Source organism: Schistocerca gregaria, chromosome 10, assembly GCF_023897955.1.
Source record: "Schistocerca gregaria isolate iqSchGreg1 chromosome 10, iqSchGreg1.2, whole genome shotgun sequence".
NCBI lineage: Eukaryota > Metazoa > Arthropoda > Insecta > Orthoptera > Acrididae > Schistocerca > Schistocerca gregaria.
The window spans coordinates 84,799,417-84,815,278 of record NC_064929.1 but is presented as its reverse complement, the minus strand read 5'-3'; the positions used below and the strand labels follow the sequence as shown (position 1 = coordinate 84,815,278).

General features: G+C 44.1%; 1 protein-coding gene across 2 annotated transcripts in view; it reads left to right on the top strand.

Moving 5' to 3' along the window:
* Nucleotides 1-15,862, top strand: part of LOC126293695 (acetylcholinesterase-like) — an 824,325-nt gene that overhangs the window by 556,094 nt on the left and 252,369 nt on the right. For both annotated transcript variants that reach the window (XM_049986998.1, XM_049986997.1), the window contains exon 7: nucleotides 1,674-1,816. In XM_049986998.1, coding sequence (XP_049842955.1) covers nucleotides 1,674-1,816 — 143 coding nt within the window. The remainder of the gene's footprint in view (nucleotides 1-1,673; nucleotides 1,817-15,862) is intronic.

The window sequence follows — 15,862 nt, the reverse complement described above, 5'->3', positions numbered from 1 at the left end:
CTAGCTTCTAAGATAAGTCGTAGGGTCAGTATTGCCTCACGTGTTTCAATATTTGTACGGAATCCAAACTGATCTTCCCCGAGGTCGGCTTCTACTAGCTTTTCCATTGGTCTGTAAAGAATTCGAGTTAGTATTTTGCAGCTGTGACTTATTAAACTGATAGTTCGGTAATTTTCTCATCTGTCAACACCTGCTTTCTTTGGGTTTGGAATTACTATATTCTTCTTGAAGTCTGAGGGTATTTCGCCTGTCTCGTACATCTTGCTCACCAGATGGTAGAGTTTTGTCAGGACTGGGTCTCCCAAGGCCGTCAGTGGTTCCAATGGAATGTTGTCTACTCCGGGGGCCTTGTTTCGACTCAGATCTTTCAGTGCTCTGTCAAACTCTTCACTCAGTATCGTATCTCCCATTTCATGTTTATCTACATCCTCTTCCATTTCCACAAAATTGTCCTCAAGTACATCGCCCTTGTATAGACCCTCTATATACTCCTTCCACCTTTCTGCTTTCCCTTCTTTGCTTAGAACTGGGTTTCCATCTGAGCTCTTGATGTTCATACAAGTGGTTCTCTTATCTCCAAAGGTCTCTTTAATTTTCCTGTAGGCAGTATCTATCTTACCCCTAGTTATCTCACTAGTTATCTCACTACATCCTTACATTTGTCCTCTAGCCATCCCTGCTTAGCCATTTTGCGCTTCCTGTCGATCTCATTTTTGAGACGTCTGTATTCCTTTATCTGTGCATTTTTATATTTTTCTCCTTTCATCAATTAAATTCAATATTTCTTCTGTTACCCAAGGATTTCTTCTAGCCCTCGTCTTTTTACCTACTTGATCGTCTGCTGCCTTCACTACTTTATCCCTCAAAGCTACCCATTCTTCTTCTACTGTATTTCTTTCCCCCATTCCTGTCAATTGCTCCCTTATGCTCTCCCTGAAACTATGTACAACCTCTGATTCTTTTAGTTTATCCAGGTCCCATGTCGTTAAATTCCCACCTTTTTGCAGTTTCTTCAGTTTTAATCTACAGGTCATAACCAATAGATAGTGGTCAGATTCCACATCTGCCCCTGGAAATGTCTTACAATTTAAAATCTGGTTCCTAAATCTCTGTCTAACCATTATATAATCTATCTGAAACCTGTCAGTATCTCCCGCCTTCTTCCATGTATACAGCCTTCTTTTATGATTCTTGAAGCAAGTGTTACCTATGATTAAGTTGTTCTGTGTGCAAAATTCTACCAGGCGACTTCCTCTTTCATTTCTTTGCCCCAGTCCATATTCACCTACTACGTTTCCTTCTCTCCCTTTTCCTACTACCGAATTCCAGTCACCCATGACTATTGAATTTTCGTCACCCTTCACTATTTGAATAATTTCTTTTATTTGATCATACATTTCATCAATTTCTTCGTCATCTGCAGAGCTAGTTGGCATATAAACTTGTACTACTGTAGTAGGTGTGGTTGGTATTGTTTATTCAGATTGTCTTTGTACTTAATAGAGTAGAGCCGATACTTGATTTGGTTGCCACATTGAAATTGTCACTTCTTAGATAACTATGATTGAATAATGTACTGTGTGTGTGAAACCTTGGTCCGAACAAGTGAGGGCCTGAAGGCGGTAATCACACAAGTAAGTGAATAAAGCAGTGTGGACGGTGTGTGTGTGCAGGCACGTACTTCATCCTGTACGACTTCGTGGAGTACTTCGACAAGGACGCGGCCACGTTCCTGCAGAGGGACAAGTACCTCGAGATCGTCAACACCATCTTCAAGAACTTCTCACCACTCGAGAGGGACGCCATCATCTTCCAGGTGAGGTAGACAGCGCCAGCGCTGCGCCTTACACCAGCTGCAAGGTTCATGCCGCCACTCTGAACGTGGCGCTATCAGAACGCGATCGGCCTTACGGCGCCTGGCAGAGGGAACCGTGTACAGCTACGAGTGTTTCCTTTCCTGTTCCACTCGCAAGTGGAACAAGGAAAAGCGACTGTCTCTGTACGAGCCCTAATTTCCCGTACCTTACCTACGTGGTCCTTATGCGCGATATATGTAGGATGCAGCACAATCGTTCTGCAGTCAGCTTCAAATGCTGGCGGTTCTCAATATTCGTCCCTCCAGGAATTTCCATTGGAGTCTATGGAACACTTGCGAGTTACTACCACTAACAACTGCAACTGCCCACCTCTGAATTGCTTCCATTAACGCGACCTAGTGCGGATCCCAAACACTCGAGCAGTATTCAAGAATAGCTGGTGCTACCGTTTTAAATGCGGTCTTTACAGATGAACCTAAGTTTCCTAAATTACTCCCAGTAATCCGAAGTCGGCCATTCGCCTTCCCTGCCACAATCCTCACATGCGCGTTGCATTTCATATCGCCTTGCGACGCTATGCCCAGATAATCGTATTTAAACGACGTGGCGATGTCAAGCAAGACACTACTAACGCTCTATGCGAACATTAAAGGTTTTATCTTCCTACTCATCCGCATTCTACCGGATGATCAAAAAGTCAGTATAAATTTGAAAACTGAATAAATCACGGAATAATGTAGATAGAGAGGTTGTAATGTTGTTGCCTTTAATTTGTTATGTAAAAGCGGTGCTGATAGACAATAAAAGAGGGTTACAAACTGTGAGCTATCTGAGGAAGTTAACGTTGCATTACTGAGAAACTGTTTCACCAGGTATCCAATCTAGGTTACCAAATTTCCAACCAGACTAACATTAATTATAATCTTTTAATAGTCATACGAAAACCGGTGATACATATATAAAAAAGAGAATTTAAATAAAAATAAATAAATCAGTTTATATATGGAAATTTATTTTAACATTGATCATTGAAATTTCAGCATATTAAACTTGAGTCATAACTAAGCTGGTGCCTTATTTTGGATTGTGAAAATGTGAGTTTGTAATCTTACGGAACACATCAAATAGGGAGCCAAGATTGGGAGACTGCATACAACACTACATTCATAAAATAACACACGAAGAACATTGAAACATATGTAAGAGGAAATTAACCACAACCAACCGATTCAATTTTCACCCAAAGAAGTAACGTTCGTAACGCAATCCTGTCCGTCATGTAATTACAACACCCTGGTATACTAAATTCATACTAACTCTCTGTGAAATCTTCCCGAAAAGAATAGCTGAGAGCTACTTTGATGATTACACCACATGCTTCACGTGGTTAACTTGCTTTACACAAAGAGTGTAATGCCACAATAATTTTGATAATTAAAATAAATTAGATCGAAAAGCAATTTACAAAAGAAAAACCTCGAACTGGTTACTATCGTCTTACTATTAACCTGATGGGTCAAACAATTGTATAAGCACGTGGTACTGGTCTCACAAAGTACACCTCACGTGGATTGAACATAAAGAAAAGTTGCTATATTGAAAAATATTGTTAAGACGAGACGTTATAATCTCACGCACATTCGCATTTAAGATTGATGATCTTAGAGTTACTGATCAACACGTGGTTCCACTTTACTCACAAACTAGTGACAAAGCAACTACTGTAAAATAATCTGAAGTTCGCACTCGAAATACACTGCGTTGCAACTTAAGATAACATTAAATATTTTAGAGCTAAACCTGAAATAAAGTTGATTAAATTTTCAGTTAGGCTGAACTTAAGAAATCCATTGTCCTGCGGACTTAGCAGGCACGCGCTTAGCCGGAGATCTTACCACTTCAGACGCTCGCCGCGGACAGACTGACCTGCGCTCCTACCGAGCGTGCTTCCCGATACAAAACGGAAGTGACCAGAGGGGCAGCTTCCTGTACCAACATGACAAGGGACGGACAGAACCATACTAAGGATAGAAACCTCTTTGCTTTTAGAAAGCATAGCTACCTGTTCCGACGTTAGACCTACTGTTCTCTAGCAGACAGGCTTGTCTGCTACCCTCAAGCATGCAACTAGAAATACATTTGCTCATTCATCCTCTCACACAGAAGGGAAGGGGGATGACAGTATCTTATCATATGCAGTACATAAAAGAAAGCGGATGTAGGTTCCGTATGAGACTGTGTGACATGAATTGCATATAAACTGTGTTTTAAAGTGTAGTAGTGTGACAGATCGTTCTTGTTTATGTGTAAAAGTAACACGTTCCACTACTCAGTCTCCTCGCAGATAGTCAGAAACACCACAGTAAATTTAGAAGAGGAATTTATGCCGTAAATGACAACAGATTTAAGAAATTAACATGAAAGGAATCCAACAGAGACCTTTCAAGGTACAAATTGACACACATGCTTGGAATGACATGTGGTTTAGTTAGATCCAAAAAAATACAAAAGTTCAAAAAATGTCCAACAGGTGGCGCTTCATCTGATCAGATTAGCAATAATTAGCATAAGAAAGTAAGACAAAGCAAAGATGATATTCTTTACAGGAAATGCTCAATATGTGCACCATCGTTCCTCAACAACAGCTATAGTCGAGGAATAATGTTGTGAACAGCACTGTAAAGCATGTCCAGAGTTATGGTGAGGCATTGGCGTCGGATGTTGTCTTTCAGCATCCCTAGAGATGTCGGTCGATCACGATACACTTGCGACTTCAGGTAACTCCAAAGCCAATAATCGCACGGACTGAGGTCTGGGGTCGTGGGAGGCCAAGCATGACGAAAGTGGCGGCTGAGCACACGATCATCACCAAACGACGCGCGCAAGAGATCTTTCACGCCTCTAGCAATATGGGGTGGAGCGCCATCCTGCATAAACATCGTACGTTCCAGCAGGTGTTTATCAGCAAGGCTGGGGATGATGGGATTCTGTAACATATCGGCTTACCTCTCACCCGTCACGGCAGCAGTTACAAAATCAGAATCACGCATTTCCTGGAAGAAAAACGGCCCGATAACGGTAGATGTGGTAAATCCAACCCACATCGCGACTTTCTCGTGCAATGGAGTTTCCACGATAGTTCTAGGATTTTCGGTTGCCAAAATTTCCCGTTCGAATCCCCTTCCTATGGCGATAGGATCGTAACGCTGAACTAGCACATCCCCCATTCTGATAATAGAGCTTCACTAAAATCGCCTTTTCAGGTAACGTCAATATACTGCGGCTGCTGGCGCATCAGATTCTTTCTCTCATTACAGCTCCTTTTGTACACGATTGTCATGTGCAGTCACTGACGTTTTGCTGTCCAGCGCCATCTGTCGGACGTTTTGTGAACTCTCTTCTTTTTTTTGTTCTAATAAAACCCAATGTCATTGCAAGCATGTGTGTCAATTTTTACCTCTCTATCTACATTATTCCGTGGTTTATTAAGTTTTCAAATTTATACTGACTTTTTCATCACCCGGTACATTTAAAGCTAGCTTCCCATTCACCATACCAACTATAAATTTCGTATCAGTCATCTTGTATTCTCCTGCAGTCACACACTGTTCCTTACACCACAGCATCATCAGCAAACAACCAAAGATTGCTGTCCAGCCTCTCCGCCAAATCATTTATGTGTATAGAGAATAACAGGACAGGTCAAGAAAACTGCTGGTGAAACCGGTGGATTCCTTGGGCAGATGGAGGGAATATTTTGAAGATTTGCTCAATGTAGGTGAAAATACGACGAGTGATGTTTCGGATTTCGAGGTACAATGGGATAGGAATGATGATGGAAATAGGATCACATTTGAGGAATTGGAGAAAATGGTCAGTAGATTGCAGTGCAATAAAGGAGCTGGGGTGGATGAAATTAAGTCGGAACTCATCAAATACAGTGGAATGTCAGGTCTTAAATGCCTACACGGGATAACTGAAATGGCCTCGGAGTCGGGACAGGTTTCATCGGACTGGAAGAAAGCAGTAATCACACCAATCTTTAAACATGGAAACAGAAAAGATTGTAACAGCTACACAGGTATCTCTTTACTCAGCGTTGTGGGTAAAATCTTCTCAGGTATTGTTGAAAGGAAAGTACGAGTATTAGTTGAGGACCAATTGGATGAAAATCAGTGTGGGTTTAGGCCTCTTAGAGGTTGTCAGGGCCAGATCTTTAGCTTTCGGCAAATAATGACGAAGTGTTATGAGTGGAACAGGGAAATGTATCTATGCTTTATAGATCTAGAAAAGGCATATGACCGGGTTCATAGGAGGAAGTTATTGTCTGTTCTACGAGATTATGGAGTAGGAGGCAAACTTTTGCAAGCAATTAAAGGTCCTTACATAGATAGTCAGGTAGCAGTTAGAGTTGACGGTAAATTGAGTTCATGGTTCAGAGTAGTTTCAGGGGTAAGACAAGGCTGCAACCTGTCTCCACTGTTGTTCATATTATTTATGAATCATATGTTGAAAACAATAGACTGGCTGGGTGAGATTAAGATATGTGAACACAAAATAAGCAGTCTTGCATTTGCGGATGACTTAGTTGTGATGGCAGATTCGACTGAAAGTTTGCAAAGTAATATTTCAGAGCTAGATCAGAAATGAAAGGACTATGGTATGAAGATTAGCATCTCCAAAACGAAAGTAATGTCAGTGGGAAAGAAATATAAACGGATTGAGTGCCAAATAGGAGGAACAAAGTTAGAACAGGTGGACGGTTTCAAGTACTTAGGATGCATATTCTCACAGGATGGCAACATAGTGAAAGAAATGGAAGCGCGTTGTAGCAAAGCTAATGCAGTGAGTGCTCAGCTACGATCTACTCTCTTCTGCAAGAAGGAAGTCAGTACCAAGACTAAGTTATCTGTGCACCATTGAATCTTTCGACCAACTTTGTTGTATGGGAGTGAAAGCTGGGTGGATTCAGGTTACCTTATCAACAAGGTTGAGATTACGGATATGAAAATAGCTACGATGATTGCAGGTGCTAGTAGATGGGAAAAATGGCAGTAGGGTGTGCACAATGAGGAAATCAAAGAAAAACTGGGAATGAACTCTATAGATGTAGCAGTCAGTGCGAACAGGCTTAGATGGTGGGGTCATGTTACACGCATGGGAGAAGCAAGGTTACCCAAGAAACTCATGGATTCACCAGTAGAGGGTAGGAGGAGTCGGGGCAGACCAAGGAGAAGGTACCTAGATTCGGTTAAGAATGATTTTGAAGTAATAGGTTTAACATCAGTAGAGGCACCAATGTTAGCACTAACTAGGGGATCATGGAGGAATTTTATAAGGGGGGCTATGCTCCAGACTGAACGCTGAAAGGCATAATCAGTCTTAAATGATGATGATGATGATTATGATGATGATGAGAATAACAGCGGTCCTATCACACTTCTCGGGAGCAGTCCTGAGGATACCCTGTCCCTGAATACTCGCCGTCTAGGGCATCATACTGGCTTCTGTTATTTAAGAAGACTTTGAGCCACTAACATATCTGTGAACTTATTTCATATGCTCGTACCTTCGTTAACACCATGCAAGGGGTCCCCGTGTCAAACGGAGTCTGGAAGTCTAAAAACAGGGACTCTATCTGTTGCCATTCATCTATAGTTCGCGATATATCATGCGACAAAAGTGAAAGCTGAGTTTCGCACGAGCAATGTTTTCTAAAACCTCGCTGCTTCGTGGTCATAAGTTTCTTGGTCTCAAGAAAATTTATTCTACACTCGTGGAAATTGAAATTAGAACACCGTGAATTCATTGTCCCAGGAAGGGGAAACTTTATTGACACATTCCTGGGGTCAGATACATCACATGATCACACTGACAGAATCACAGGCACATAGACACAGGCAACAGAGCATGCACAATGTCGGCACTAGTACAGTGTGTATCCACCTTTCGCAGCAATGCAGGCTGCTATTCTCCCATGGAGACGATCGTAGAGATGCTGGATGTAGTCCTGTGGAACGGCTTGCCATGCCATTTCCACCTGGCACCTCAGTTGGACAAGCGTTCGTGCTGGACGTGCAGACCGCGTGAGACGACGCTTCATCCAGTCCCAAACATGCTCAATGGGGGACAGATCCGGAGATCTTGCTGGCCAGGGTAGTTGACTTACACCTTCTAGAGCACGTTGGGTGGCACGGGATACATGCGGACGTGCAATGTCCTGCTGGAACAGCAAGTTCCCTTGCCGGTCTAGGAATGGTAGAACGATGGGTTCGATGACGGTTTGGATGTACCGTCCACTATTCAGTGTCCCCTCGACGATCACCAGAGGTGTACGGCCAGTGTAGGAGATCGCCCCCCACACCATGATGCCGGGTGTTGGCCCTGTGTGCCTCGGTCGTATGCAGTCCTGATTGAGGCGCTCACCTGCACGGCGCCAAACACGCATACGACCATCATTGGCACCAAGGCAGAAGCGACTCTCATCGCTGAAGACGACACGTCTCCATTCGTCCCTCCATTCACGCATGTCGCGACACCACTGGAGGCGGGCTGCACGATGTTGGGGCGTGAGCGGAAGACGGCCTAACGGTGTGCGGGACCGTAGCCCAGCTTCATGGAGACGGTTGCGAATGGTCCTCGCCGATACCCCAGGAGCAACAGTGTCCCTAATTTGCTGGGAAGTGGCGGTGCGGTCCCCTACGGCACTGCGTAGGATCCTACGGTCTTGGCGTGCATCCGTGCGTCGCTGCGGTCCGGTCCCAGGTCGACGGGCACGTGCACCTTCCGCCGACCACTGGCGACAACATCGATGTACTGTGGAGACCTCACGCCCCACGTGTTGAGCAATTCGGCGGTACGTCCACCCGGCCTCCCGCATGCCCACTATACGCCCTCGCTCAAAGTCCGTCAACTGCACATACGGTTCACGTCCACGCTGTCGCGGCATGCCACCAGTGTTAAAGACTGCGATGGAGCTCCGTATGCCAGGGCAAACTGGCTGACACTGACGGCGGCGGTGCACAAATGCTGCGCAGCTAGCGCCATTCGACGGCCAACACCGCGGTTCCTGGTGTGTCCGCTGTGCCGTGCGTGTGATCATTGCTTGTACAGCCCTCTCGCAGTGTCCGGAGCAAGTATGGTGGGTCTGACACACCGGTGTCAATGTGTTCTTTTTTCCATTTCCAGGAGTGTATTTCAACTGAGAATATGTTCACGGATTCTGTACCAAACCGAATTTAGGCATATTGGTCTGTAATTTTGCAGGTCTGTTCTTTTACACTTCTTATATACTGAAGTGACCTGCATTTCTTCCAGGCCGGACGGAGTAGCCGAGAGGTTCTAGGCTCTTTAGTCTGGAACCGCGAGACCGTTACGGTCGCAGGTTCGAATCCTGCTTCGGGCATGGATGTTTGTGATGTCCTTAGGTTAGTTACGTTTACGCTGTTCTAAGTTGTGGGGGACTGATGACCTCAGATGTTAAGTCCCATAGTGCTCAGAGCCATCAGAACCATTTCTTCCAGTCGCTTGGGGCTTTTTGTTGGGCGAACTACTGCGTCAGCATACTCTGAAAGAAGCCTAATTGCCATGCAGTTTGGACCAGAAGACGTGCTTTCATTAAGTGCTTTAAATTGCTTCACTACTGTAAAACAACCTGGCCATTGTCACATGAATCGCTAGCTTTGAGGACAGTATATTGGCACAGACTACGAGCTGCAGGCCAGCATAGATAACAGATACAAAGCACAGGCGGCTGCTGCGTATGAAGAGGATACTGGAAGTTGGTACCACGATTAGACAGATATACACTATATGGTCAAAAGTATCCGGACACCTGGCAACAGGCAACAGATGAAGCACTTCATTAGCAGTCAGAATCGGGACAGTAGCCTGCTCACAGGCCCGTGCCACATGCTTCACGTTTTGTACGCTTCAAACAGGCTTCGTTGCTCTCCATAGTTGCATCGGCTGTTAACTTTACTACTTTTGGCTCTGAGCACTGTGGGATTTAACATCTGAGGTCATCAGTCCCCTTCAACTTAGAACTACTTAAACCTAACTAACCTATCACACACATCCATGCCCGAGGCAGGATTCGAACCTGCGACCGTAGTGGTTTTGGACTGAAACGCCTAGAACCGCTCGGCCACTGCGGCCGGTTTTACTACTTCTCTCGTCTGTGACTGCCTCTTCTGCCAATGGCCACTTCATAGGTCACATCATCGCCTCAGGATTCTACTTTAGACACCAGTGAAATGTGGTATAAATAACATTTCACATATTATGCACCGATCATTATACAATCTAGCGCACGCAGCATCAACTGGCCTTCACCGTTGATCTCTATGCTTCTCTATCCGATAACTGTAAGTCTCTCATCTCAGGCCCTTACCATTTGTGGACTTAGAGAAAGCTTTTGACACTGTTGACGTAAATACACTCATCGGAATTCTACATCTACGTACAGACTCATTCCACAAACCGCCGTATATTGCACAGCAAAGAGTACCTTTTACCACTGCTAGTTGCTTTCTCTGTTGTTCCACTCACAAACAGAGGAAAGGAAAATCTATATCTATATGCCCAAACATGCCCTTATTTATCTTACCGTACGTTCAAGATCGTGAGTTGAACTGTATATTTGTGACAGTAGAATCGTTCTGTAGTCAGTTTGAAACTCTGGTTCACTAAACTTTCTCAGTAGTGCTCCTTGGAAAGAATGTCACCTTCGATCTGTGGATTTCCATATCAGTTCCCAAAGGCTCTCTGTATTACTTGCGTGTTGACTGCACCTACTGGTAATTAATCTAGCAGCCCACCTCTGAGTTGCTTTGATGTCTTCCTTAGATCGTAAACGGTGAAGATCCAAACCACTCAAACAGTATTCAAGAGTAGTCGCTGCGCGAGATTAGTGTAACGGTCTCAGGCGCTGCAGTCATGGACTGTGCGGCTGGTCCCAGCGGAGGTTCGAGTCCTCCCTCGGGCATGGGTGTGTGTGTTTGTCCTTAGGATAATTCAGGTTAAGTAGTGTGTAAGCTTAGGGACTGATGACCTTAGTAGTTAAGTCCCATAAGATTTCACACACATCATCAAGAGTAGGCCACACAAGTGTGTGAGTGTGTGGGTTTTATTTTGTGAAGTTGCGCAATGGATTGATCCGACAAGTACCCTTTGGCTCCCGCAAGAAACAGTTTCCACCTCACAGTACTACAGAAGTCACACAGACGCTCCTAATGTACCAACAAGAACTGCTTGAAAAACATTCAGCAACAAATATCTTATGGAGTCGTCGGCTGTAAGGAAAAGACACAAAAATATTCTACATTCTTACATAACTAGCGGAATGCTTGGGTATGGGAGTATTGCTAGTTAGTGCAAGAAACACATTAAACGTACGAAAAATATTATTTATTACAAAAAATTCTGAGAAATTGACGTGAGTGTGTCAAGCAGCACATTACTAATACTACATTCAAAGAGTGCCGGGTTGTTTTCCTACTCGTCCACATCCCACTGCAGATGTATTAATGAAGATACAAGCCTACAGAGTAGGTTTCCAGATGCGGGAGTTCCTCAAAGATTTTCCAAGTAATATAACCCAAGTACACTGTCTGCAATATCGAGTACTCATCAGAAACAAGTATGCCCCACCGAAATGTGACTATTCTCTGTATACACCAATTTACATTGTTCCATATTTAGAGCCAGCTAGAACCTTATATCCTCTAACAGTCTGTCAACGATGACGGCAGCCCGTATACCACAGCATCAGCAGCAAACAGCCGGAGATTGCAGCTCACCCTGTCTGTCAGATCATCTGTGTGAAAAGGGAGTTTGGTGTGCGTACTGTGAGACCTTCGGTACACACACCATCAGATTATTTGACTTGTCGCTCTAACGAAGTAGGCGAGTGTCAGCAATATGTCTCGTGGTCTTATCGTGGCGTGTTTATCTTCTGCCGTTAGGTCAGACGATAGAAATGCCACTTGCACGCTTAGAGTAGCACATTGACGGTGACAAACTTTAAACACAACTTGATTAATTTTCACACACATTTATTAAAATAATAAAAATCATAGATATTACATAACTTGATTCTGGATGCTATATACAACTGACAATCTGAAGTTCCTTTCATCTTGGTTTGTTAATCTTATTCTCACATATCTCTCATACTTGACTAAGTGTGTATTCATTTATCTTCGTGGCTATGTACAGGAATATGATAATCTTATTACGCGCAGACTGAAACTTGACTATGCAGACTAATACAGACTGATGCAGACTGACTCATCGGAGATCTGTACACTCGTTATAATATCTCGCGCGTTGAGGTATCACTGTGCGAGTGTGATCCACGAGGAGAAAAGGTTCTACGTTAGCAGCAATCTCATTGGCTGCGTTACATATTAATACGCGGATCGGCGGAAGCAGAATTTGGTCCGTCTCTAAGGCAGCGCCATCTCGTAGTGCAGAGACGGACGAGCGCTGCGCCTGCGCTGTTTTGCTTAGCGGGGCGCGCTCTAGTGGGAAAGTTGTGTACGCACTGACTACGCGGAACTATGTACACAACAGGGAGTAATCACATTTTACTGGGGCACTCATGACGATGTACTTGTTTCTGATGACCACTCAACCGTGCTGACAATGCACTTGGGTTCTGTAGGAAAACTTCGAGGCACTGCCACATCTGGGAACCTAATCCACAGCCTTGTACCTTCGTTAGCATTCTGCAGTGGAACACTGTATCAGGCGCTGTTCTTTCTGAAGGTAGGGATAAAATACAGGCAGTGAGAGGTTATGTACGTGTTGTACAGAAATGAGACTGCGTTTATATGAGTTGAGACATGTGAAAGAGAAGTGACAGTTGGGAAGGGAGTGACAGATTGTCGTAGCATCTTATTCAATCTGTACATTGAAGATGCGGTAGAAGATACCCAGCACAACTTTCTAAAGTGAATGTAAGTTCACGAAGAGGAAATAAAAATTTGTTCGTTTCTATAGGTAAGCAGTGATGGGGAAGTTTGCATTGGATGGACTGGCTGGATAGCTGCATAAAATGAGTATTTGGACTGAAGACCACAACAACATTACAATGCCACAGCCTCTGTCGGTCCGCTGTCGCAATGAGGAACGTAAAATTCACAGACGTGTGTCTTATGGTACCGTTAGTTACTGTGGAGGAGCCTGCAGAGTTGCCGGGGGGCCTTCTCGCCTGGACCCAGCCTGTCTGTTCCCGCGGTGTCAGAAAGTAGGCCGCTACCTACAAAGGCGACCGCCACTGTGTGAGCCAAGCGCCGCTAAGCGGTTACGAAAATTACAGCCTCAATAATTCAGCGCCGTGGCGGGCGCTCTTTCACGCGTCCACACAGCAGTTTGGCGCTGTTCGTCAACAGGGGCAGCAGAGGCCACACACACACACACACACACACACACACACACGCACTGTGGCTCAAGACACCCGCTTAGCCACGGCTCTACTGACGTCAGCTGTCTCTCGCCATGCCTGCTCCACGAGTCACTAACCTCATTGGAGTTACTGGGGGTTGTGGAGAGTATGCAGATTATAAAAGCCTCTCATATGTCCGTATAGTTTTTGTATTATGCAGTCTGTATCCATAAATATTATAAAAATGGATTTAGATATGCATGAATAGATTAAGGAAAGGCAAACCTACGTTTCCAGCATTTGTAGACTTAGAGAAATCTTTTGACAACATTGAGTGGAATACTCTCTTTCAAATTGTGAAGGTGGCAGGGGTAAAATATAGGGAACGAAAGGCTATTTACAATTTATACAGAAACCAGATGGCGGTTATAAGAGTCGAGGGGCATGAAAGGGAAGCACTGGTTGGGAAGGGAGTCAGACAGGGTTGCAGCCCATCCCCGATGCTATTCAATCTGTATATTGAGAAAGCAGTGAAGGAAACAAAAGAAAAATTCGGAGTAGGTATTAAAATCCATGGAGAAGAAATAAAAACTTTGAGGTTCGCCGATGACATTGTAATTCTGTCAGAGACAGCAAAGGACTTGGGAGAGCGGTTGAACGGAATGGACGGTGTCCTGAAGGGAGGGAATAAGATGAACATCAACAAAAACAAAACGACGATTACGGAATGTAGTCAAATTAACTCGGGTGATGCAGATTATGAAATGAGACACTTAAATTAGGAATGGAGTTTTGTTATTTGGGGTGCAAAATAATTGATGATGGTCGAAGTAGAGAGGATATAAAATGTAGACTGACAATGGCAAGGAAAGCGTTTCTGAAGAAGAGAAATTTGTTAACATCGAGTATAGATTTAAGTGTGAGGAAGTCGTTTCTGAAAGTATTTGTGTGGAGTGTAGGCGATAAATAGTTTAGACAAGAAGAGAATAGAAGCTTTCGAAATGTGGTGCTACAGAATAATGCTGAAGATTAGATGGGTAGGTCACATAACTAATGATTAGGTATTGAATAGAATTGGAGAGAAGAAGCGATCGGTTGGTAGGGCTTATTCAGAGGCATCAAGGGATCACCAATTAATGGTAGTTTGGAGGGCAGCGTGGATCGTAAAAATCGTAGAGGGAGACCAAGAGATGAATACACTAAACAGATTCAGAAGGATGTAGGTTGCAGTAGGTACTGGGAGATGAAGAAGCTTGCACAGGATAGAGTAGCATGGAGAGCTGCGTCAAACCAGTCTCAGGACTGAAGACCACAACAACAACACAGTTGTCATAATTTTGCATTCCTAAATGCCAACAGTGAACGGTAAAAGAACCTAAGGTAGTATATGCCCAGTCTTTGCAAGAGTGTGAACACTAGTGGAACGAAGAGCGTTTATACTCTTCAGCTCAGATGCCTCCCACAACACCGTGTCACACACGAGGGGTCATCAGTGATTTTCTCTGCATTGCTACTTACCATCAGCAGCTGAACCATCCGCTACGCAGATGACTGACAGCGAAAATAGTCTTCGACATCTTGTGTCTCTAATCAACAGAAATAGAGTACTTCGTTGCGTATATATAAGTAAAAGAAAATTAATGGTGATCACCAAGAAAAGCATACCAAACTGTCATCTGAGCATCAACGGTAAACTTATTGAACAAATCAATAAATATACGTATCTGTGAATTAACAACAACAGCCAGTGCGATTACACATAACTAATTAAAGTCCATAGTGAGGAAGCCAGAACCAGGATTTTGTAAAATGACTACAGTGTTCAAGAACTACCGCCTCTTAACCAAAACAAGACAAAGTTTCCTACGTTGAAATGTGCCTCCCATCTTGTTGTATGGAAAATGGCTTGCTAGTCTCTGTAGTATTGTAACGTATAGTTGTATTTACCGGTATTTTGTCTGTCTGCTAATGTGAAGTTGACCTCGTGGTTAGACATACAGTTAAGCCCATATTTAAGTTTTTAAGTAATCTCATAATTTTCGAAAAGTGAACACCAATGAAAAAGTTAATCAGATTGATGCTTCAAATGGCTCTGAGCACTATGGGACTTAACATCTCAGGTCATCAGTCCCCTAGAACTTAGAACTACTTAAACCTAACTAACCTAATGACATCACACACATCCATGCCCTAGGCAGGATTCGAATCTGCGACTGTAGCAGTCGCGCGGTTCCAGACTGAAGCGCCTAGAATCGCTCGGCCACTCTGGCCGGCTTCTCGGTTCTCGGAACGGATGAAATGTCTAGTGGCAGTTTGTAGGGAAATACATCAAGTTTTGTCTGGCATAGTTCGCTAGTGTCGAATCACACCGTAAGGAGCGGCGCTAGCGGCAGTTGCGTTAAAGATGGGTGCCTTCACTGGACTCAAGCGTATAGGATACGTACACATGTTATAACAATTTTTGATATCACAGATCGGTGCGCATGACCAAGAACGAAATGTTTACTTCATGCAAGACGGTGCAGCCCGCATCTGGTGGTCGTGCGGTAGCGTTCTCGCTTCCCGCGCCCGGGTTCTCGGGTTCGATTCTCGGAGGGGTCAGGGATTTTCTCTGCCTCCTGATGGCTGGGTGTTGTGTGATGTCCTTACGTTAGTT